Source organism: Procambarus clarkii, chromosome 50 (assembly GCF_040958095.1).
Source record: "Procambarus clarkii isolate CNS0578487 chromosome 50, FALCON_Pclarkii_2.0, whole genome shotgun sequence".
NCBI classification, from domain to species: Eukaryota; Metazoa; Arthropoda; class Malacostraca; order Decapoda; family Cambaridae; genus Procambarus; species Procambarus clarkii.
The window spans coordinates 24,819,473-24,845,451 of record NC_091199.1 but is presented as its reverse complement, the minus strand read 5'-3'; the positions used below and the strand labels follow the sequence as shown (position 1 = coordinate 24,845,451).

The window sequence follows — 25,979 nt, the reverse complement described above, 5'->3', positions numbered from 1 at the left end:
CTAACCCTACCTTACCTTACTAAATTTTACTTACATAATCAAACCTAACTTAACTAACCTTACCAAACCTAACTTAACCTAACCTAACTTAATTTACTTAACCTAACCTAATTTATCCTCACTTAATGTAGCTTACCTAGCCTAACTTAACTTACCCAACCTAATGTAACTTACCTAACCTAACCTTATGTAACTTACCTAACCTAATCTAACCTAACCTATCCTAACTTAACTTACATAACCTAACTTAACTTACATAACCTAACCTAGCCTAACATACCTAACCTAACCTAGCCTAACTTACCTAACCTAACATAACTAAACTTAACTAACCTAACCTACCCTTACTAACTTAACATAACTTATCTAACCGTACCTAACCTAACATAATCTTACCATCCTGACCTAACCACCGTACATAATTTATTAACTCAACTTACATAACATAACATAAATTATCTACCCTCACCTACCTAACCTCCTCCACCTAATGTAACTGTAACTTACCTAAACTGACATGACCTAATTTACCTAGTCCAACTCACCCAACCAGGCATGACCTAACTTATAATAAATATTCCTGCTGCTCTTTTTGTGTTTCGCCAATCAATGTCTCCTATTTGTTCGTTTCAAGGATTAATTTCTCAAATGGTCATTTATGCATTTCAAGGGTTATTTGTTAAGGTTAGGGTATTTTAGCATTTAAAAGGATATTTATTAGAAATGTCGGTTTATGTGCTTTGTGTCTTTTTTTGCTTAAAGTTCGTCAAGTTGCTCATAGGTTGTATTTATTGCGTTGGATATAATTTGTTCTTATTCTCCACCCTTTAACCTAACCATTCAGATGTAGTTTATTGTTTTGACATATTTTGTTGAATATATTATCCTTAACCTAACAGTTAAGATATAGTTTGAGTTCATCCTCAATGTGTATTTTTACCCAAAACCCATCTTCCCACTTAACCTTCCCACTTATCCTTCCCTCCTTGTTTTACTTTGTTTTCTTATATAACTTCATTAATAAGGGAGGGATAAGTGGGAAGGTTAAGTGGGGAGATGGGTTTTGGGTAAAAATGTACAAAGAAGATAAAAAAAACTATATCTAAAAGGTTAGGTTATGGATAATATATTCAACAAAATATGTCCAAAACAATAAACTACATCTGAAAGGTTAGGTTAAAGGGTGGAGAATAAGAACAAATTATATCCAACACAATAAATACAACTTATGAGCAACTTGACGAAGTTTAAGTTAAAAAAAACACAAAGTGCAAAACTGACACATCTAACAAATATCCCTTTAAATGCTAAAATACCCTAACCTTAACAAATAATCCTTGAAATGCATAAATGAACATTTGAGAAATTAGTTCATGAAACGAACAAATGAATATGAGACATTGATTGGCGAAACACACACACAAAAAACACAGAAGGAATATTTATGTAAGTTAGGTCATGTCTGGGTGGATGAGTTGGACTAGGTAAGTTAGGCCATGTCTGGGTGGATGAGTTGGACTAGGTAAGTTAGGTCATGCCATTTTCAGTAAGTTATGTTAGGTAAGTTACCATAGGTGGAGGGGGTTAGGTAGGTGAGGGTAGATAAGTAATGTTACATTATGTAAGTTAAGTCAGTAAGTTATGTACAGTGGTTAGGTCAGGATTGGTAAGTTAGGTTAGGTTAGGTAAGTTATGTTAAGTTAGAAAGGTTAGGTTAGGTAAGCTAAGTTAAGTTAGGTAATGTAAGTTAAGTTAGGTTAGGTAAGTTATGTTTAGTTAGGTTAGGTTAGGTAAGTTATGTTAAGTTAGAAAGGTTAGGTTAGGTAAGCTAAGTTAAGTTAGGTAAGTTAGGTTATGTAAGTTAAGTTAGGTTAGGTAAGTTATGTTTAGTTAGGTTAGGTTAGGTAAGTTAAGGTAGGATAGGTTAGGTAAGTTAATTTAGATTATGTTAGGTAAGTTAAGGTAGGATAGGTTAGGTAAGTTAATTTAGATTATGTTAGGTAAGTTATGTTAGGTGAGATATGTTAGGCTAGGTTGGGTAAGTTAAGTTAGCCTAGGTTAGGTTAGTTATATTAAGTTAGGATAGGTTAGGTAAGTTAATTTAGGTTAGGCTAGTTAAGTTAGGTTAGGTTATACAAGGTAAGTTAGGTTAGGATAGGTAAGTTAGGTTAGGTTAGGTAAGTTAGGTTAGGTTAGGATAGGTTATGCCATTTAAGTTAGGTTAGGTAAGTTATGCTAAGTTAGGTTAGGTTAGGTAAGTTAAGTTAAGTTAAGATAGATTAGATAAGTTAAGTTAGGCTATGAAAGTTAAGTTTGGTTTGGTTATGCAAGTTAGGTTAGGTAAGTTATGTTAAGTTAGGTTAGGTAAGTTATGTTAAGTTTGGATAGGTTAGGTGAGTTAGGTTAGTTTAGGTAGGCTACAAAAAGTTATGTTAGGCTACATTATGTTTAGTTAGTATAGGTTAGGTAAGTTAAGTTCGGTTAGGTTAGGTAAGTTACGATAAGTTAAGTTCGGTTAGGTTAGGTAAGTTACGATAAGTTAGGTTAGATTAAGTAAGTTAGGTTAGGTTAAGTTAGGTAAGTTAAGTTAGTTAATTTAGGATGAGTTGTGTAAGTTAAATTTAGTAAGGTAGGGTAAGGTTAGTTTAGGTGAGGTAAGATTAGGTTAGATAAGTTTGATTAGGTAAGTTACATCAGGTAGGGAAGGAATGGGTTAGTACAGGTAAGTTAGGTTAGTTTGATTAGGTAAGTTACATCAGGTAGGGAAGGAATAGGTAAGTACAGGTAAGTTAGGTTAGGCATGGTTATGCATTTTTGTTCAGAGAACAGTTTTAAGATAAAGTGACTATGAAAATATGTTTTAACTGAAGGGAAGGGAACTATTGGGGTAAAGCGCCAAGCCATCACGACTATATAGCACTGGGAAGGAAAGAGGATATGAATTTGGAATGTGACGGGGGTTGGGAAGAATGGCGCCCAACCACTTGAACGGACGGGGATTGAACGACGACCTGCATGAAGCGAGACGGTCGCTCTACCGTCCAGCACAAGTGGCTGGACTATTTTAACTGAAGTACAAGTTTGTTATGAAAAGTGAAAAGCTGAAATAGTTACAATACAGAGCATTATTTAATGCCTGAAGATGTCTTAGGAAAAGTCCGACACCATTTACCAATACTGAATACAATATGCAGATAATATTGCTACTGTGTTATATATACAAGTTAACCCATAGAAATTGTAGCATAGTAGAATTTTCTGTCAATAGAAAACGGGATATCATTACCACATAGCGCTATAAATTCCCCAGTTATTCTGTTGGGAATTATTCTTAATACAGCAGTCTTTGGACTTTTAATATCAAATAACTTAATTATCAGTACTAAAATAGATTAAATGTGACTTTTCTACCAATTATTGACATCTTAATAAGAAGAGCCAAGCGTCAGTGGTGGGAAAGAGGTCGGCCATTGTTTAAGATCATAGTCGCTTGAGCGAGTTCAGCTACAATAATTCTCCCTTAGACGGAGTGTTATGGATATCAAATTAGTGCTTCTACCATCATCAACACACAGTCAACATCTAAACAAGGAAAGTGTCTTTCCGAAATTCTGTCTAGTCATTATTGGCCAATAATGTTAGGTAGATAAGATTAATTCCGGTTAGCACGCATGACAAGTGACATCATCCAGGTAATTATTCCTTGGTCCTTATCTTCTCTGATATACAGTTTTTCCTCCGATATAGCTGTCATATATAGGATTCTTTCTCTACAGCACGTGTCCTTTTAACAGGTATAGAAGAGGAAGCAAGAATTAATCTTGGTACATCAGTATATGGGTGGATGCTAGTCTCTCAACTATGAGGATTATTTGGTGTCAACATCCGTATTTATACAGTGTGTACTAAGACTACCATACAATTAGATAAGGCTTCTAAATATTCATTGATAGTATATGTAGTTTAATCCTATAGTTTGATTGGCTGCATATATAAATTTAATATAACCCCCCCCTAATGTGTAAGGAGTCGATTTGTGAGAATATTGCAGAAATACAGTCTGCTAAACCTCATACAAATTGCTATCAAAATATATAAATTAATGTAAATATAAATTCTAAATAAATTCATGTAAATTAAATAAATATAAATCTCACGAGTCAGTTCCCTACAATGTCTCAGAGAACCACATTGATGTCTTAGAGAACAACATTGATGAATGAAGAAAAGTGATTGCGATCAAATTTGATGACTGAGAATAACTTTTGACGTCTCTGAGAATAACTTTTGATGTCTCTGAGAGTAACTTTGATGACTGAGATTAACATTTGATGACTGAGAATAATTTTGATGACTGATAATAACTTTGAAGATTGAGATTCCCTTTTGATGAATCTGAGAATAATTTTTGTGGACATGAGTAGTATCTTGACGTCTTTAAGAAAAACTTTGAGGACTTGAGTAGTATTTTGATGTCTTTGAGTGCATTATTAATGTGTTTGATTGTGTATTTGATGTCTTTGAGTGCGTTATTATGCCTTTGAGTGCGTTATTGACGTCTTTTCGTGTGTTATTGGTGTCTTTGGGCGTGTTATGGGTGTCCTTGAGAGTATTTTGATGTCTCTGCGAGTGTCTTTGATGTCTCGAAGAGTATTTTTATGTATCTGAGTGTGTCCTGGATGTTTCAAAGAGTGTCTTTGATGTCTCGAAGAAAGTCTTTGATATCTCGAAGAGTATCTTTGATGTCTTGAAGAGTGTCTTTGGGTGTGTGTCCCTGAAGTCTCGAAGAGTGTTTTTTGACTATGTTTCTTACTCAATGAAGTATACTGTCAGTTAAGAAAGTGTTGAACGAAGCTACACTAGACTATTTTCAGCTAAGAGATGTGATATTTTAGTTAAGCAATGACAAGAAAAGATGACGAACATAGCTATTTTCTGTTGATTGGTGAATAAGTTTAGTTAAGAAATGGTGACAGTGACTATTTTTTAGTTGATTGCCGATGGATAAAGTTAGTTATGGACAGTGTTGGAAAGTTTCCTTTGACTATTTATCTATGAGAAAACTGTTATTTTAGTTAAGGAACGTTAAGAAAAGAATGACTTGGTAAATTTGTTACTGTGTTTTGGCCTAACAAAACGTTAGGGCTAACATTGGGCTGTTAGTAGCGAAACTACACTTATAAATGGGGTCTCTAACAAATTTGGTCTTAAATTGGTCTCTGTCAATTTTTTGGGTCTCAACTGGACTCTGATAATAATTGAATTTCCTCCATAAGAACTCTAAGAATGCATGTATAAGTAAAACTCTGAAATATTTTGGTCTCAAAGTGGATTCGTATTAATTTTGGCCTTGAAGTGGGCTCTGTCAAATTTCGGTCTTCAAACGAACTCTGCCTAATTTTCGGTTATGAACTGGACTCAAATTTTGGCCTTAAAATGAACCCCAGACGAATTTTGGTCTCAAAGTGGACTCTGTTCAGTTTCGGTCTTCAAATGGTCTCTTTCATATTTTTGGTCTTCAAATGGTCTCTGAATAATTCTCGATCTTTTTACAGGTGAAACAGCTGTAAATGACAATAATAACTAAAACATACAGCTAAGATGTCTATTTTACTTAACAAAACTTTAAAGACAATATTCTCTGAAAATGGTCTTTTTTTCCAAATTTTGATCTTACACTCGTAAATAAAATAAATAAACTCCTATGATTATGCAAACTCTGAAATAGTTTCCTAAAACTGAACTCTGAAAATTTTTGAATTTCTCCCATAAGAACTCTTTAGCTCCAGTGAGTGATTTTTGGTCTGAATTTTCCCCATAAAAACTCTTTAACTCCAAATGAGTGATTTAAAAAAAAAAGACCTTAGAGTTTATTCTCAGTAATACATGAGCGAACTTTGCCCCTCTATTTTTCTATGAGATTTTCCTAACAAACTTCTATGATCTCTGAACTCTTAACAAACTTTTATGACCGCGTAATCCGAAAATGGTCTTTGAAAAATTTCGGTCTTTAACTCTGGAAATATTACCTGGAACCCACGGCGCCTCATAAGGGATATTAAAAAAAAAAATCGTGTGTGCGACGCACTCCCTACTACTGTCAGCGATCAGTTAAACAGTCCCACTGTCCTAGTCGCCTTGTCAGTGACCAGTTAAACAGTCCCACTGCAGCAGTGACCTTGTCAGCGACCAGTTAAACAGTCCCACTGCAGCAGTGGTCTTGTCAGCGGCCAGTTAAACAGTCCCACTGCCGCAGTGACCTTGTCAGCGACCAGTTAAACAGTCCCACTGCAGCAGTGGTCTTGTCACCGACCAGTTAAACAGTCCCACTGCAGCAGTGGTCTTGTCACCGACCAGTTAAACAGTCCCACTGCAGCAGTGGTCTTGTCAGCGGACAGTTAAACAGTCCCTCTGCCGCAGTGACCTTGTCAGCGACCAGTTAAACAGTCCCACTGCAGCAGTGGTCTTGTCACCGACCAGTTAAACAGTCCCACTGCCGCAGTGGCCTTGTCAGCGACCAGATCGCTGAAACGCTAAGCCCCGGAATCCTCTGAAGGCAACCTCAAGGTAGGTTGTCAGCATCACAATTTCCATCACTATGCACCACCACCACTAACCACCATCACAATCTCTAAGCAACACCACCACCAGAGATAACAGCCATCTCCATCTCTAAGTACCACCACCACCACTAAACACCATCACTAAGCATCACCACAACCAACTCAACTAACCAACATCACGATCACTAAGCAGCTCCACCACTACATTCACTAACCACCATCACCAACCACAAAGTACCACCACAACATTAGCTAACACTCTCATTATCACTAAGCTCCACTACTACTAACCACCGTCACCACTAACTGCTACCACCTCCACTAACCACCGTCACCACAACAATATTCACCATCACCACCACAATACTCACCACCACATTACTCACCACCACAATACATACCACCACCAAAATACTCACCACCACCACAATACTCACCACGACCACAATACTCACCATTGCCACAATACTCACTACCACCACAGTACTCACCACCACCACAATATTCACCACCACCACAATACTCACTACCACCACAATACTCACCACCACCACAATACTCCCTACCACCAAAATACTCACCACCACCACAATACTCACTACAACCACAATGTTCACCACCACCACAATACTCACCACCACCACAATACTCACCACCACCACAATACTCACCACCACCACAATACTCACCACCACCACAATACTCACCACCACCACAATGCTCACCACCACCACAATACTCACCACCACCACAATACTCACCACCACCAAAATACTCATTGCCACCACAATACTCACCACGACCACAATACTCACCACTGCCACAATACTCACTACCACCACAATACTCACTACTACCACAATACTCACCACCACCACAATACTCAACACCTCCAAAATACTCACCACCACCACAATACTCACCACCACCACAATACTCACCACCACCAAAATACTCATTGCCACCACAATACTCACTACTACCAAAATACTCACCACCACCACAATACTCACCACCACCACAATACTCACCACAACCACAATACTCACCACCATCACAATACTCCCCACCACCACAATACTCACCATCACCACCACAATACTCACCACCACCACAATACTCACCACCACCACCACAATACTCACCACCACCACAATACTCACCACCACCACAATACTCACCACCACCACCACAATACTCACCACCACCACAATACTCACCACCGCCACCACAACACTCACCACCACCACAATACTCACCACCACCACAATACTCACCACCACCACAATACTCACCACCACCACAATACTCACCACCACCACAATACTCACTACCACCACAATACTCACTACCACCACAATACTCACCACCACCACAATACTCATCACCACCACAATACTCACCATCACCACCACAATACTCACTACCACCGCAATACTCACATCCACCACAATACTCACCATCACCTCAATACTCACCACAACCACAATACTCACTACCACCACAATACTCACATCCACCACAATACTCACCACCACCTCAATACTCACCACCACCACAATACTCACCACTACCACAATACTCACCACCACCACAATACTCAACCACCACCACAATACTCACCACCACCACAATACTCACCACCACCACAATACTCACCACCACCATAATACTCAACCACCACCACAATACTCACCACCACCACAATACTCACCACCACCATAATACTCAACCACCACCACAATACTCACCACCACCACAATACTCACCACCACCACAATGCTCACCACCACCACAATACTCACCACCACCATAATACTCAACCACCACCACAATACTCACCACCACCACAATACTCAACCACCACCACAATACTCATCACCACCACAATACTCACCACCACCACAATACTCACCATCACCACAATACTCACCACCACCACAATACTCACCACCACCATAATACTCACCACCACCATAATACTCACCACCACCATAATACTCACCACCACCATAATACTCACCACCACAACAATACTCACCACCACCATAATACTCACCACTACAACAATACTCACCACCACCATAATACTCACCACTACAACAATACTCACCACCACCATAATACTCACCACCACAACAATACTCACCACCACCATAATACTCACCACCACCATAATACTCACCACCACAACAATACTCACCACCACCATAATACTCACCACCACCATAATACTCACCACCACAACAATACTCACCACCACCATAATACTCACCACCACTATAATACTCACCACAACAACAATACTCCCCACCACCACAATACTCACCACCACTATAATACTCACCACCACCACAATACTCACCACCATAAACAATATCCTTGTCTCTAAAGTTCTTCTTGCACCACTCTGGGTCGTCACTAGTCACCACAAACACTGGATTGTTTGTTCTGAGGAAAACAAGAACACCGGATTAATTGTTCTGTTCATCATTGGTTGGTCTATTATGTGTGTTACACACATCTTTGGTTGATCTATAATTAAGGTTATAAGCGTCACTGGTTGGGCTATTATGTGGGCTATAAACATAATTGTTTGGTCTATTATGTGGGTTACAAACTTCAATGGGTAGTCTATTATGTGTGTTAGAACAATAATTGGTTGGTCTATTATATGGGTTATAAATATCATTGGTTGGTCTATTATGTGGGGCTATACATAATTGGATGGTCTATTATGTGGGTTACAACCATCATTGGTATGTCTATTATGTGGGCTATAAACATCATTGGTTGGTCTATTATGTGGAATATAAACATAATTGGTTTGTCTATTATGCAGGTTACAAAAATCATTGGTTGGTCTATTGTGTGAGATATAAACATCATTGGTTGGCCTATTATGAGGGTTACAAACATTATTGGTTAGTTTATTCTGTGGGTTACAAACATCATTGCTTGGCCTATTATCTGGGCTGCAAACATAATTGGTTAGTCTATTATGTGGGTTATAATCGTAATTGGGTGGTTTCAACGACCAATGATATAGGTGAAGGTTTGGGAGGGAGAAAAAAAAAGAAATGTGAAGAGAGGAGAAGAGAAAGCATTGCGCAGGGCAGGAGGGTGAAAAAAAAATGATGATAAGGGCACGAGGGAGAAGAGAAAATGATGTGCAGGTTAGGAGAGCGAAGAGAAAGTGATGTGAAGGGCTGGAAGGAGAAGAGAAAGTGATGTTAAAGGCAGGAGGGTGAAATGAAAGTGATGTGAAGGGGAGAGGGAGAAGACAAAGTGATGTGATGGGTAGGACGGTGAAGAGAAAGTGGTGTGAAGGGCAGGAGTGCGAAGAGAAAGTGATGCGGAGGGCAGGAGAGTGAAGAGAAGGTGATGTGCCTGGCAGGAGAGAGAAGAGAAAGTGATGTGCAGGTTAAGCTGGTGAAGAAAATGTGATGTGCAGGTCAGCAGAGGGAAGAGAAAGTGATGAGAAGGGCAGGAAGGTGAAGAGAAAGTGAATTAATAATCAAATAAAGCTGAGGTGTTCGGAGGATCAGAGAGGTGGTCAAGCTGAGGTGTTCGGAGCATCACAGAGGTGGTCAAGCTGAGGTGTTCGGAGGATCACAGAGGTGGTCAAGCTGAGGTGTTCGGAGGATCAGAGAGGTGGTCAAGCTGAAGTGTTCGGAGCATCACAGAGGTGGTCAAGCTGAGGTGTTCGGAGGATCAGAGAGGTGGTCAAGCTGAGGTGTTCGGAGCATCAGAGAGGTGGTCAAGCTGAAGTGTTCGGAGCATCACAGAGGTGGTCAAGCTGAGGTGTTCGGAGGATCAGAGAGGTGGTCAAGCTGAGGTGCTCGGAGCATCAGAGAGGTGGTCAAGCTCAGGTGATCGAAGCATCAGAGTGGTGGTCAAGCTGAGGTGTTCGGAGCATCACAGAGGTGGTCAAGCTGAGGTGTTCGGAGCATCACAGAGGTGGTCAAGCTGAGGTGTTCGGAGCATCACAGAGGTGGTCAAGCTGAGGTGTTCGGAGGATCAGAGAGGTGGTCAAGCTGAGGTGTTCGGAGCATCAGAGAGGTGGTCAAGTTGAAGTGTTCGGAGCATCACAGAGGTGGTCAAGCTGAGGTGTTCGGAGGATCAGAGAGGTGGTCAAGCTGAGGTGCTCGGAGCATCAGAGAGGTGGTCAAGCTCAGGTGATCGGAGCATCAGAGTGGTGGTCAAGCTGAGGTGTTCGGAGCATCACAGAGGTGGTCAAGCTGAGGTGTTCGGAGGATCAGAGAGGTGGTCAAGCTGAGGTGTTCGGAGCATCAGAGAGGTGGTCAAGTTGAAGTGTTCGGAGCATCACAGAGGTGGTCAAGCTGAGGTGTTCGGAGGATCAGAGAGGTGGTCAAGCTGAGGTGCTCGGAGCATCAGAGAGGTGGTCAAGCTCAGGTGATCGGAGCATCAGAGTGGTGGTCAAGCTGAGGTGTTCGGAGCATCACAGAGATGGTCAAGCTGAGGTGTTCGGAGCATCACAGAGGTGGTCAAGCTGAGGTGTTCGGAGCATCACAGAGGTGGTCAAGCTGAGGTGCTCGGAGCATCAGGGAGGTGGTCAAGCTGAGGTGTTCGGAGCATCACAGAGGTGGTCAAGCTGAGGTGTTCGGAGCATCACAGAGGTGGTCAAGCTGAGGTGCTCGGAGCATCACAGAGGTGGTCAAGCTGAGGTGCTCAGAGCATCACAGAGGTGGTCAAGCTGAGGTGCTCGGAGCATCACAGAGGTGGTCAAGCTGAGGTGTTCGGAGCATCACAGAGGTGGTCAAGCTGAGGTGCTCGGAGCATCACAGAGGTGGTCAAGCTGAGGTGCTCGGAGCATCACAGAGGTGGTCAAGCTGAGGTGTTCGGAGCATCACAGAGGTGGTCAAGCTCAGGTGATCGGAGCATCACAGAGGTGGTCAAGCTGAGGTACTCGGAGCATCACAGAGGTGGTCAAGCTGAGGTGTTCGGAGCATCACAGAGGTGGTCAAGCTGAGGTGCTCGGAGCATCACAGAGGTGGTCAAGCTGAGGTGCTCGGAGCATCACAGAGGTGGTCAAGCTGAGGTGCTCGGAGCATCACAGAGGTGGTCAAGCTGAGGTGCTCGGAGCATCACAGAGGTGGTCGATCTGTGAGGATAATCACACTGTTACACAGGACTTGCCATGACACAGTGAAATAACTCAACGTCTCCACTCACCTGTTCCTGAAGAAATTAAATGCCCGTTGATAGTATATATCTTTGACAGGACTTTGGCCATAATAGTTTTGGACGTGAGCGAGGTAGTCGGTCCTGCGCACGTGGACGGTCACTATGGTGGCGTTGGTCAGGGCCAGGTTGTTCACTGCTTTAAGAGCGGCAGCAACCTGGGCCTTAGCTTCATTCAGAATCCGCTGGTTGAAGGTGAACTCCTGGCGAAAGTGATCTCTCATAGTGATGAGAATGTGAGAAGGACAGGGGAAGTCGTTGATGTAGACAGACTGCTGGAGCGGGTACGGGTAGAGCTGGGTGTCGTAGAGTGTTCTATCACTGCTTCCTGCGCTCTTGGCAAACAGCTTCATGTACAAGCTTGCGAATGATTCGTGCTGAGTGAGGCGAGGATAGCACTCGCCGGCAGCAACCGGTAGGCTGAGCTTGGGGAAGATCACCACCAGTGAAGCATTCAATTCTTGAGAAATGGCCGCCTGGAGGGAACACAGACACAGGTCAGAGTATTGGATTACCGCAGTGTCAGACTCACTCAATGTACACTGTTCTTATTTTCAGTGATGGGACACACACATTTAGATGTACAGAACAATGTTCACTCTTCCCATCCTCAGTGGTGTGACACACACATTTAGACGTGCAGAGCAATGTTTATTGTTCCCATCTTCATTTTTGGGACACACATTTAGACGTACAGAACAGTGATCACTGTTCCCATCTTCAGTGATAGGACACACACATTTAGACGTACAGAGCAATGATCACTGTTCCCATCTTCAGTGATGTGACACACACATTTAGACGTACAGAACAATGTTCACTCTTCCCATCCTCAGTGATGAGACTCACACATTCCATATTCATACGTAATAGTTATTCAGTTACATAAAAAAGAGAGTAAAATCTCTCTGGATCACTATAAAATCTCTCTGAAAACAAACTTTCAACACAAGACAGACCACGAAACAATGTGTATAATATTTTGTAAGTTAAAGGGAAGAATGGAAGTAACTGCAAAGGGCCTATTGGCCCATATTTCTTGATGCTTCTATATTGGTGCGGAGTCTTGATGTGGGTAGAATATAGTTGTGCATTAATTGCCTGTTGATTGCTGGTGTCGACTTCTTAATGTGTAGTGCCTCGCAGATATCTAGCCGCCTGCTATCGCTGTATCTATCGATGATTTCCGTGTTTTTTGTTAAGACTTCTCTGGTGATGGTCTGGTTGTGGGAAGAGATTATATGTTCCTTAATGGAGCCCTGTTGCTTATGCATCGTTAATCGCCTGGAAAGAGATGTTGTTGTCTTGCCTATATACTGAATTCTTTGAGGCTTACAGTCCCCAAGTGGGCATTTGAAGGCATAGACGACATTGGTCTCTTTTAAAGCGTTCTGCTTTGTGTCTGGAGAGTTTCTCATGAGTAGGATGGCCGTTTTCTTGGTTTAATAGTAGATCGTCAATTGTATCTTCTGATTTTTTTTCTGTAGGGATAACGTTTCTATTAACAATATCTTTCAAGACCCTTTCCTCTGTTTTATGAGCTGTGGAAAAGAAAAGTTCTTTTCCACAGCTCATAAAACGGAAAAGAAAAGTTGTTTTCAACAGCTCATGCGTTATTAGGCAAACCGGGCCTTGCATAGTAGGCCAAGAACAGCGTTCTGGCCAAAATGCAGTACTCGGCCTACTATGTAAGACCCGCTTTGCCTAATAAGCCAAGTTTTCTTGAATTTATGTATTTTTTCTATTTTTTTCCTTACGAAATGATAAAGCTATCCATTTCATTATAAATGAGTTATTTTTTTTTATTTTGAGTTAAAACTTACGTAGATATATGACCAAACCCAACCTTGGGTTGGATCTTGTATGAAGAGAACATTACAACTCACCTGTCGGAAATCTCCGACTCCCCAAATACTAACACCCTAGTACGATAAGATAAATTTAGTGTGCTTGGAAATTAAATTTACTAACATTATTAACAGGTGGCCAGGGGCAGCCAAATTCTCCCTGATATAAATGACGCAGTTACATCAGCTGCCCAGCTCCCACGAGAATAAATTATTTATATAAATCGAATTAAACCCAGTCTCACCTTTGTTTAATTTACTTTAAACAGTCGGTTTAATTTAAAAACCGACTGTTGATACCTGAAGTGCATTATTATGACGTAAAATAACGTCGGCAATGTTTTAATTAGATAGTAAAACAGAATAAAATATCGAGACTTATATGCCGAGATTGCACAGATAGAAGCTACGGTGGCGCTCATGTCATTTGCCTAGAGACTTGGCAGAGGAGAAGCCAACTTTGATCGGTGTCCCGAAGCTCTCCGTTAGCATCACACATTATAGAGATCATCTGAGCATTATCGGGTCCCAGATTTTGCTGCCTGCTTCATTTATCATTGAGGACACCACGTCCGGTTGGATTAGTAATCTTTTCACGTTCTATGGGCATAATACCTAGTGATTGTCCAATCGTTATTACGTTAGATTATCAAAAAACCATAGTAAGTGTATTTCCCTAAATCAGTCAACCCCTTTCAATGAAAATTAGTGGATATACTCATAGTCATATAGAAATTACATTGTATGATTTTCACAGAGTGGAGTTTATCTACGAGAGAGGATCGTCTTGTCTGGTGAATCACGTGTCTGCAACGCCATCACGTCCAGACAGGATTAGACTGATTTGGAAGGCTGTCTGATCCACTCCTTATTAACTGCTAAACAGCTAAGCAGATGTTTCTCAGTTATATTATTGTAGTTAGTTTACTAACTCTATAACTTTGATTTATTGATGAAATTTATTATTGAATTTATTCAACATTTATATGCAATAGGTAGTTCCAGCATTATTAGTCCTACCCCACCCCCCTCCCCCCCCCAAAAAAAAAAAATATGTGCAGGGGAAATAATCCAACTAACGATTAGAATTTTATACAGTCCAGTTCTCTGATGTTTATTTAGATCAATTAATTAATTTATGATTATATTAGATTACATATTGGAGATATTTCCCCACATCACCGGTACACCGAAGACCTTCCATATGACAGAGAAAGCAGGTATTGTGTGACCTTGTATGAAGAGAACATTGCAACTCACCCGTACACCGAAGACCTTCCGTATGATAGAAACAGGTATTGTGGGATCTTGTATGAAGAGAACATTACAACTCACCCGTACACCGAAGACCTTCCGTATGACAGAGAGAGACAGGTATTCTGTGATCTTGTTGCCCAACCTTCCGACCGAGTTTATAGTGACGTAATGCAGTGAGCAGTCTGTAACACAGTTAAAGGCTGATTACTCGCATCTCGGCTGACATTAATGTTATTCCAGCTACTGACACTCTATTCTTCCCCCTATCTGGCTAACACTATACTATCATCCCATCTGGCTAACACTATACTATCATCCCATCTGGAGGACACTCTTCTATCCTCCACCTGGAGGACACTCTACTATCCACACCCTGGAGGACACTCTTCTATCCCCACCTGGAGGACACTCTACTATCCCCCCTGGAGGACACTACTATCCCCCACCTGGAGGACACTCTTACTATCCCCCACCTGGAGGACACTCTACTATCCCCCACCTGGAGGACACTCTACTATCCCCCACCTGGAGGACACTCTACTATCCCCCACCTGGAGGACACTCTACTATCCCCCACCTGGAGGACACTCTACTATCCCCCACCTGGAGGACACTCTACTATCCCCCACCTGGAGGACACTCTTATCCCCCACCTGGAGGACACTCTACTATCCCCCACCTGGAGGACACTCTACTATCCCCCACCTGGAGGACACTCTACTATCCCCCACCTGGAGGACACTCTACTATCCCCCACCTGGAGGACACTCTACTATCCCCCACCTGGAGGACACTCAACTATCCCCCACCTGGAGGACACTCTACTATCCCCCACCTGGAGGACACTCTACTATCCCCCACCTGGAGGACACTCTACTATCCCCCACCTGGAGGACACTCTACTATCCCCCACCTGGAGGACACTCTACTATCCCCCACCTGGAGGACACTCTACTATCCCCCACCTGGAGGACACTCTACTATCCCCCACCTGGAGGACACTCTACTATCCCCCACCTGGAGGACACTCTACTATCCCCCACCTGGAGGACACTCTACTATCCCCCACCTGGAGGACACTCTACTATCCCCCACCTGGAGGACACTCTACTATCCCCCACCTGGAGGACACTCTACTATCCCCCACCTGGAGGACACTCTACTATCCCCACCTGGAGGACACTCTACTATCCCCCCCTGGAGGACACTCTACTATCCCCACCTGGAGGACACTCTACTATCCCCCCACCTGGAGGACACTCTACTATCCCCCACCTGGAGGACACTCTACTATCCCCCCACCGGAGGACACTCTACTATCCCCCACCTGGAGGACACTCTATATCCCCCCACCTGGAGGACACTCTACTATCCCCCCACCTGGAGGACACTCTACTATCCCCACCTGAGAACGGACACTCTACTATCCCCCACCTGGAGGACACTCTACTATCCCCCACCTGGAGGACACTCTACTAGCCCCCCACCTGGAGGACACTCTACTATCCCCCACCTGGAGGACACTCTAACTATCCCCCACCTGGAGGACACTCTACTATCCCCCCACCTGGAGGACACTCTACTATCCCCCCACCTGGAGGACACTCTACTATCCCCCCACCTGGAGGACACTCTTACTAATCCCCCACCTGGAGGACACTCTACTATCCCCCACCTGGAGGACACTCTACTATCCCCACATGGAGGACACTCTACTATCCCCCACCTGGAGGACACTCTACTATCCCCCACCTGGAGGACACTCTACTATCCCCCACCTGGAGGACACTCTACTATCCCCCACCTGGAGGACACTCTACTATCCCCACCTGGAGGACACTCTACTATCCCCCACCTGGAGGACACTCTACTATCCCCCACCTGGAGGACACTCTACTATCCCCCACCTGGAGGACACTCTACTATCCCCCCACCTGGAGGACACTCTACTATCCCCCACCTGGAGGACACTCTACTATCCCCCACCTGGAGGACACTCTACTATCCCCCACCTGGAGGACACTCTACTATCCCCCACCTGGAGGACACTCTACTATCCCCCACCTGGAGGACACTCTACTATCCCCCACCTGGAGGACACTCTACTATCCCCCACCTGGAGGACACTCTACTATCCCCCACCTGGAGGACACTCTACTATCCCCCACCTGGAGGACACTCTACTATCCCCCACCTGGAGGACACTCTACTATCCCCCACCTGGAGGACACTCTACTATCCCCCCACCTGGAGGACACTCTACTATCCCCCACCTGGAGGACACTCTACTATCCCCCACCTGGAGGACACTCTACTATCCCCCACCTGGAGGACACTCTACTATCCCCCACCTGGAGGACACTCTACTATCCCCCACCTGGAGGACACTCTACTATCCCCCACCTGGAGGACACTCTACTATCCCCCACCTGGAGGACACTCTACTATCCCCCACCTGGAGGACACTCTACTATCCCCCACCTGGAGGACACTCTACTATCCCCCACCTGGAGGACACTCTACTATCCCCCACCTGGAGGACACTCTACTATCCCCCACCTGGAGGACACTCTACTATCCCCCACCTGGAGGACACTCTACTATCCCCCACCTGGAGGACACTCTACTATCCCCCACCTGGAGGACACTCTACTATCCCCCACCTGGAGGACACTCTACTATCCCCCACCTGGAGGACACTCTACTATCCCCCACCTGGAGGACACTCTACTATCCCCCACCTGGAGGACACTCTACTATCCCCCACCTGGAGGACACTCTACTATCCCCCACCTGGAGGACACTCTACTATCCCCCACCTGGAGGACACTCTACTATCCCCCCACCTGGAGGACACTCTACTATCCCCCACCTGGAGGACACTCTACTATCCCCCACCTGGAGGACACTCTACTATCCCCCACCTGGAGGACACTCTACTATCCCCCACCTGGAGGACACTCTACTATCCCCCACCTGGAGGACACTCTACTATCCCCCACCTGGAGGACACTCTACTATCCCCCACCTGGAGGACACTCTACTATCCCCCACCTGGAGGACACTCTACTATCCCCCACCTGGAGGACACTCTACTATCCCCCACCTGGAGGACACTCTACTATCCCCCACCTGGAGGACACTCTACTATCCCCCACCTGGAGGACACTCTACTATCCCCCACCTGGAGGACACTCTACTATCCCCCACCTGGAGGACACTCTACTATCCCCCACCTGGAGGACACTCTACTATCCCCCACCTGGAGGACACTCTACTATCCCCCACCTGGAGGACACTCTACTATCCCCCACCTGGAGGACACTCTACTATCCCCCACCTGGAGGACACTCTACTATCCCCACCTGGAGGACACTCTACTATCCCCCACCTGGAGGACACTCAACTATCCCCCCACCTGAGGACACTCTACTATCCCCCACCTGGAGGACACTCTACTATCCCCCACCTGGAGGACACTCTACTATCCCCCACCTGGAGGACACTCTAACTATCCCCCACCTGGAGGACACTCTACTATCCCCCACCTGGAGGACACTCTACTATCCCCCCACCTGGAGGACACTCTACTATCCCCCCACCTGGAGGACACTCTACTATCCCCCACCTGGAGGACACTCTACTATCCCCCACCTGGAGGACACTCTACTATCCCCCACCTGGAGGACACTTGGTACTACTATCCCCCACCTGGAGGACACTCTACTATCCCCCACCTGGAGGACACTCTACTATCCCCCACCTGGAGGACACTCTACTATCCCCCACCTGGAGGACACTCTACTATCCCCCACCTGGAGGACACTCTACTATCCCCCACCTGGAGGACACTCTACTATCCCCCCACCTGGAGGACACTCTACTATCCCCCACCTGGAGGACACTCTACTATCCCCCACCTGGAGGACACTCTACTATCCCCCACCTGGAGGACACTCTAACTATCCCCCACCTGGAGGACACTCAACTATCCCCCACCTGGAGGACACTCTAACTATCCCCCACCTGGAGGACACTCAACTATCCCCCACCTGGAGGACACTCTACTATCCCCCACCTGGAGGACACTCTACTATCCCCCCACCTGGAGGACACTCTACTATTCCCCCACCTGGAGGACACTCTTAACTAATCCCCACCTGGAGGACACTCTACTATCCCCCACCTGGAGGACACTCTACTATCCCCCACCTGGAGGACACTCTACTATCCCCCACCTGGAGGACACTCTACTATCCCCCACCTGGAGGACACTCTACTATCCCCCACCTGGAGGACACTCTACTATCCCCCCACCTGGAGGACACTCTACTATCCCCCACCTGGAGGACACTCTACTATCCCCCACCTGGAGGACACTCTACTATCCCCCACCTGGAGGACACTCAACTATCCCCCACCTGGAGGACACTCTACTATCCCCACCTGGAGGACACTCAACTATCCCCCACCTGGAGGACACTCTACTATCCCCCACCTGGAGGACACTCAACTATCCCCCACCTGGAGGACACTCTACTATCCCCCACCTGGAGGACACTCTACTATCCCCCACCTGGAGGACACTCTACTATCCCCCACCTGGAGGACACTCTACTATCCCCCACCTGGAGGACACTCAACTATCCCCACCTGGAGGACACTCTACTATCCCCCACCTGGAGGACACTCTACTATCCCCCACCTGGAGGACACTCAACTATCCCCCACCTGGAGGACACTCAACTATCCCCCACCTGGAGGACACTCTACTATCCCCCACCTGGAGGACACTCTACTATCCCCCACCTGGAGGACACTCTACTATCCCCCACCTGGAGGACACTCTACTATCCCCCACCTGGAGGACACTCTACTATCCCCCACCTGGAGGACACTCTACTATCCCCCACCTGGAGGACACTCTACTATCCCCCACCTGGAGGACACTCTACTATCCCCCACCTGGAGGACACTCTACTATCCCCCACCTGGAGGACACTCTACTATCCCCCACCTGGAGGACACTCAACTATCCCCCCACCTGGAGGACACTCTACTATCCCCCACCTGGAGGACACTCTACTATCCCCCACCTGGAGGACACTCTACTATCCCCCACCTGGAGGACACTCTACTATCCCCCACCTGGAGGACACTCTACTATCCCCCACCTGGAGGACACTCTACTATCCCCCACCTGGAGGACACTCTACTATCCCCCACCTGGAGGACACTCTACTATCCCCCACCTGGAGGACACTCTACTATCCCCCACCTGGAGGACACTCTACTATCCCCCACCTGGAGGACACTCTACTATCCCCCACCTGGAGGACACTCTACTATCCCCCACCTGGAGGACACTCTACTATCCCCCACCTGGAGGACACTCTACTATCCCCCACCTGGAGGACACTCTACTATCCCCCACCTGGAGGACACTCTACTATCCCCCACCTGGAGGACACTCTACTATCCCCCACCTGGAGGACACTCTACTATCCCCCACCTGGAGGACACTCTACTATCCCCCACCTGGAGGACACTCTACTATCCCCCACCTGGAGGACACTCTACTATCCCCCACCTGGAGGACACTCTACTATCCCCCACCTGGAGGACACTCTACTATCCCCCACCTGGAGGACACTCTACTATCCCCCACCTGGAGGACACTCTACTATCCCCCACCTGGAGGACACTCTACTATCCCCCACCTGGAGGACACTCTACTATCCCCCACCTGGAGGACACTCAACTATCCCCCACCTGGAGGACACTCTACTATCCCCCACCTGGAGGACACTCAACTATCCCCCACCTGGAGGACACTCTACTATCCCCCACCTGGAGGACACTCAACTATCCCCCACCTGGAGGGACACTCTACTATCCCCCACCTGGAGGACACTCTACTATCCCCCACCTGGAGGACACTCAACTATCCCCCACCTGGAGGACACTCTACTATCCCCCACCTGGAGGACACTCAACTATCCCCCACCTGGAGGACACTCTACTATCCCCACCTGGAGGACACTCAACTATCCCCCACCTGGAGGACACTCTACTATCCCCCACCTGGAGGACACTCTACTATCCCCCACCTGGAGGACACTCTACTATCCCCCACCTGGAGGACACTCTACTATCCCCCACCTGGAGGACACTCAACTATCCCCCACCTGGAGGACACTCTACTATCCCCCACCTGGAGGACACTCTACTATCCCCCACCTGGAGGACACTCTATTATCCCCCACCTGGAGGACACTCTACTATCCCCCCACCTGGAGGACACTGTACTATCCCACACCTGGAGGACACTCTACTATCCCCCACCTGGAGGACACTCTACTATCCCCCACCTGGAGGACACTCTACTATCCCCCACCTGGAGGACACTCTACTATCCCCCACCTGGAGGACACTCTACTATCCCCCACCTGGAGGACACTCTACTATTCCCCACCTGGAGGACACTCTACTATCCCCCGACCTGGAGGACACTCTACTATCCCCCACCTGGAGGACACTCTACTATACCCCACCTGGAGGACACTCTACTATCCCCCACCTGGAGGACACTCTACTATCCCCTACCTGGAGGACACTCTACTATCCCCCACCTGGAGGACACTCTACTATCCCCCACCTGGAGGACACTCTACTATCCCCCACCTAGAGGACACTCTACTATCCCCCACCTGGAGGACACTCTACTATCCCCCACCTGGAGGACACTCTACTATCCCCCACCTGGAGGACACTCTACTATCCCCCACCTGGAGGACACTCTACTATCCCCCACCTGGAGGACACTCAACTATCCCCCACCTGGAGGACACTCTACTATCCCCCACCTGGAGGACACTCTACTATCCCCCACCTGGAGGACACTCTACTATACCCCACCTGGAGGACACTCTACTATCCCCCACCTGGAGGACACTCTACTATCCCCCACCTGCAGGACACTCTACTATACCCCACCTGGAGGACACTCTACTATCCCCCACCTGGAGGACACTCTACTATCCCCCACCTGGAGGACACTCTACTATCCCCCACCTGGAGGACACGCTACTATCCCCCACCTGGAGGACACTCAACTATCCCCCACCTGGAGGACACTCTACTATCCCCCACCTGGAGGACACTCTACTATCCCCCACCTGGAGGACACTCTACTATCCCCCACCTGGAGGACACTCTACTATCCCCCACCTGGAGGACACTCTACTATCCCCCACCTGGAGGACACTCTACTATCCCCCACCTGGAGGACACTCTACTATCCCCCACCTGGAGGACACTCTACTATCCCCCACCTGGAGGACACTCTACTATCCCCCACCTGGAGGACACTCAACTATCCCCCACCTGGAGGACACTCTACTATCCCCCATCAGGAGGACACTCTACTATCCCCCACCTGGAGGACACTCTACTATCCCCCACCTGGAGGACACTCTACTATCCCCCACCTGGAGGACACTCAACTATCCCCCACCTGGAGGACACTCTACTATCCCCCACCTGGAGGACACTCTACTATCCCCCACCTGGAGGACACTCTACTATCCCCCACCTGGAGGACACTCTACTATCCCCCACCTGGAGGACACTCTACTATCCCCCACCTGGAGGACACTCTACTATCCCCCACCTGGAGGACACTCTACTATCCCCCACCTGGAGGACACTCTACTATCCCCCACCTGGAGGACACTCTACTATCCCCCACCTGGAGGACACTCTACTATCCCCCACCTGGAGGACACTCAACTATCCTCCACCTGGAGGACACTCAACTATCCCCCACCTGGAGGACACTCATCATTTTGTTGTCTTATATGTTATTAGAGAATCATTATGTTATATTTTATGATTTAGCTAAGATTTTCTTTTTATTCCAACCATCCCCCTACCATCGCCACCCACACTACCCCCTACCACCGTCACCCACACTACCCCCTACCATCGCCACCCACACTACCCCCTACCATCGCCACCCACACTACCCCCTACCATCGCCACCCACACTACCCCCTACCATCGCCACCCACACTACCCCCTTCCATCGCCACCCACACTACCCCCTACCATCGCCACCCACACTACCCCCTACCATCGCCACCCACACTACCCCCTACCATCGCCACCCACACTACCCCCTACCACCGTCACCCACACTACCCCCTACCATCGCCACCCAAACTACCCCCTACCATCGCCACCCACACTACCCCCTACCACCGCCACCCACACTACCCCCTACCACCGCCACCCACACTACCCCCTACCACCGCCACCCACACTACCCCCTACCACCGCCACCCACACTACCCCCTACCACCGCCATCCACACTACCCCCTACCACCGCCATCCACACTACCCCCTACCACCGCCACCCACACTACCCCCTACCATCGCCACCCACACTACCCCCTACCATCGCCACCCACACTACCCCCTACCATCGCCACCCACACTACCCCCTACCATCTCCACCCACACTACCCCCTACCATCGCCACCCACACTACCCCCTACCATCGCCACCCACACTACCCCCTACCATCGCCACCCACACTACCCCCTACCATCGCCACCCACACTACCCCCTACCATCGCCACCCACACTACCCCCTACCATCGCCACCCACACTACCCCCTACCATCGCCACCCACACTACCCCCTACCATCGCCACCCACACTACCCCCTACCATCGCCACCCACACTACCCCCTACCATCGCCACCCACACTACCCCCTACCATCGCCACCCTACACTACCCCCTACCACCGCCACCCACACTACCCCCTACCACCGCCACCCACACTACCCCCTACCACCGCCACCCACACTACCCCCTACCACCGCCACCCACACTACCCCCTACCACCGCCACCCACACTACCCCCTACCATCGCCACCCACACTACCCCCTACCATCCGCCACCCACACTACCCCCTACCATCGCCACCCACACTACCCCCTACCACCGCCACCCACACTACCCCCTACCACCGCCACCCACACTACCCCCTACCACCGCCACCCACACTACCCCCTACCATCGCCACCCACACTACCCCCTACCACCGCCACCCACACTACCCCCTACCATCGCCACCCACACTACCCCCTACCATCGCCACCCACACTACCCCCTACCACCGCCACCCACACTACCCCCTACCATCGCCACCCACACTACCCCCTACCACCGCCACCCACACTACCCCCTACCATCGCCACCCACACTACCCCCTACCACCGCCACCCACACTACCCCCTACCATCGCCACCCACACTACCCCCTACCATCGCCACCCACACTACCCCCTACCATCGCCACCCACACTACCCCTACCATCGCCACCCACACTACCCCCTACCACCGCCGCCCACACTACCCCTACCATCGCCACCCACACTACCCCCTACCATCGCCACCCACACTACCCCCTACCATCGCCACCCACACTACCCCCTACCACCGCCACCCACACTACCCCCTACCATCGCCACCCACACTAACCCCCTACCACCGCCACCCACACTACCCCCTACCACCGCCACCCACACTACCCCCTACCATCGCCACCCACACTACCCCCTACCATCGCCACCCACACTACCCCCTACCATCGCCACCCACACTACCCCCTACCATCGCCACCCACACTACCCCCTACCACCGTCACCCACACTACCCCCTACCACCGCCACCCACACTACCCCCTACCATCGCCACCCACACTACCCTCTACCATCGCCACCCACACTACCCCCTACCATCGCCACCCACACTACCCCCTACCACCGCCACCCACACTACCCCCTACCATCGCCACCCACACTACCCCCTACCATCGCCACCCACACTACCCCCTACCATCGCCACCCACACTACCTCCTACCACCGTCACCCACACTACCCCCTACCACTGCCACCCACACTACCCCCTACCATCGCCACCCACACTACCCCCTACCACCGCTACCCACACTACCCCCTACCACCGCCACCCACACTACCCCCTACCACCGCCACCCACACTACCCCCTACCATCGCCACCCACACTACCCCCTACCATCGCCACCCACACTACCCCCTACCATCGCCACCCACACTACCCCCTACCATCGCCACCCACACTACCCCCTACCATCGCCACCCACACTACCCCCTACCACCGCCACCCACACTACCCCCTACCATCGCCACCCACACTACCCCCTACCACCGCCACCCACACTACCCCCTACCATCGCCACCCACACTACCCCCTACCATCGCCATCCACACTACCCCCTACCATCGCCATCCACACTACCCCCTACCATCGCCACCCACACTACCCCCTACCATCGCCATCCACACTACCCCCTACCATCGCCACCCACACTACCCCCTACCATCGCCACCCACACTACCCCCTACCATCGCCACCCACACTACCCCCTACCATCGCCACCCACACTACCCCCTACCATCGCCACCCACACTACCCCCTACCATCGCCACCCACACTACCCCCTACCATCGCCACCCACACTACCCCCTACCATCGCCACCCACACTACCCCCTACCACCACCTTGTAATCCACCATCCTACCACCGCCACCCACACCAACCCCTACCACCGCCACCCATACCAACACCTACCACCGCCACCCCCTACCACCGCCACCCACACCACCCCCTACCATTGCCACCCACACCACCCCCTACCACCGCCACCCACACCACCCCCTACCATTGCCACCCACAACCCCCCTACCACAGCCACCTACACCACCCCGTACCATTGTCACCCAATCCACACCCTAACACCGCCACCCACACCGCCCTGTACAATCACCACCCACGCCACTTTGTATAATCACCACCCACACCACCTTGTACAATCACCACCCTGTACAATCACCACCCAGTACAATCACCACCCAATACAAGTGTAACACTGTAAAAGTGTTTGGTTTAGTTGTATTTAATATATACATATAGAACATGAGTCACAGACAGGGATTTGAGAAGGCACCAAGTTGTCGGGCCGGAGTTTCACACCTCTAAGAGTTAATGACCA

The 25,979-nt window shown here is 48.4% G+C and overlaps 1 protein-coding gene across 1 annotated transcript in view; it reads right to left on the bottom strand.

The window, feature by feature from the left end:
* Nucleotides 1-5,460: 5,460 nt before the first annotated feature.
* The window catches only part of LOC138351709 (galactoside alpha-(1,2)-fucosyltransferase 1-like), a 33,374-nt gene continuing 12,855 nt past the window's right edge, over nucleotides 5,461-25,979 (bottom strand). Inside the window, exons 2-4 of the mRNA XM_069303730.1 lie at nucleotides 11,760-12,244; nucleotides 8,929-9,014; nucleotides 5,461-5,564 (exon numbers count right to left, since the gene is read on the bottom strand). Coding sequence (XP_069159831.1) covers nucleotides 5,461-5,564; nucleotides 8,929-9,014; nucleotides 11,760-12,244 — 675 coding nt within the window. The remainder of the gene's footprint in view (nucleotides 5,565-8,928; nucleotides 9,015-11,759; nucleotides 12,245-25,979) is intronic.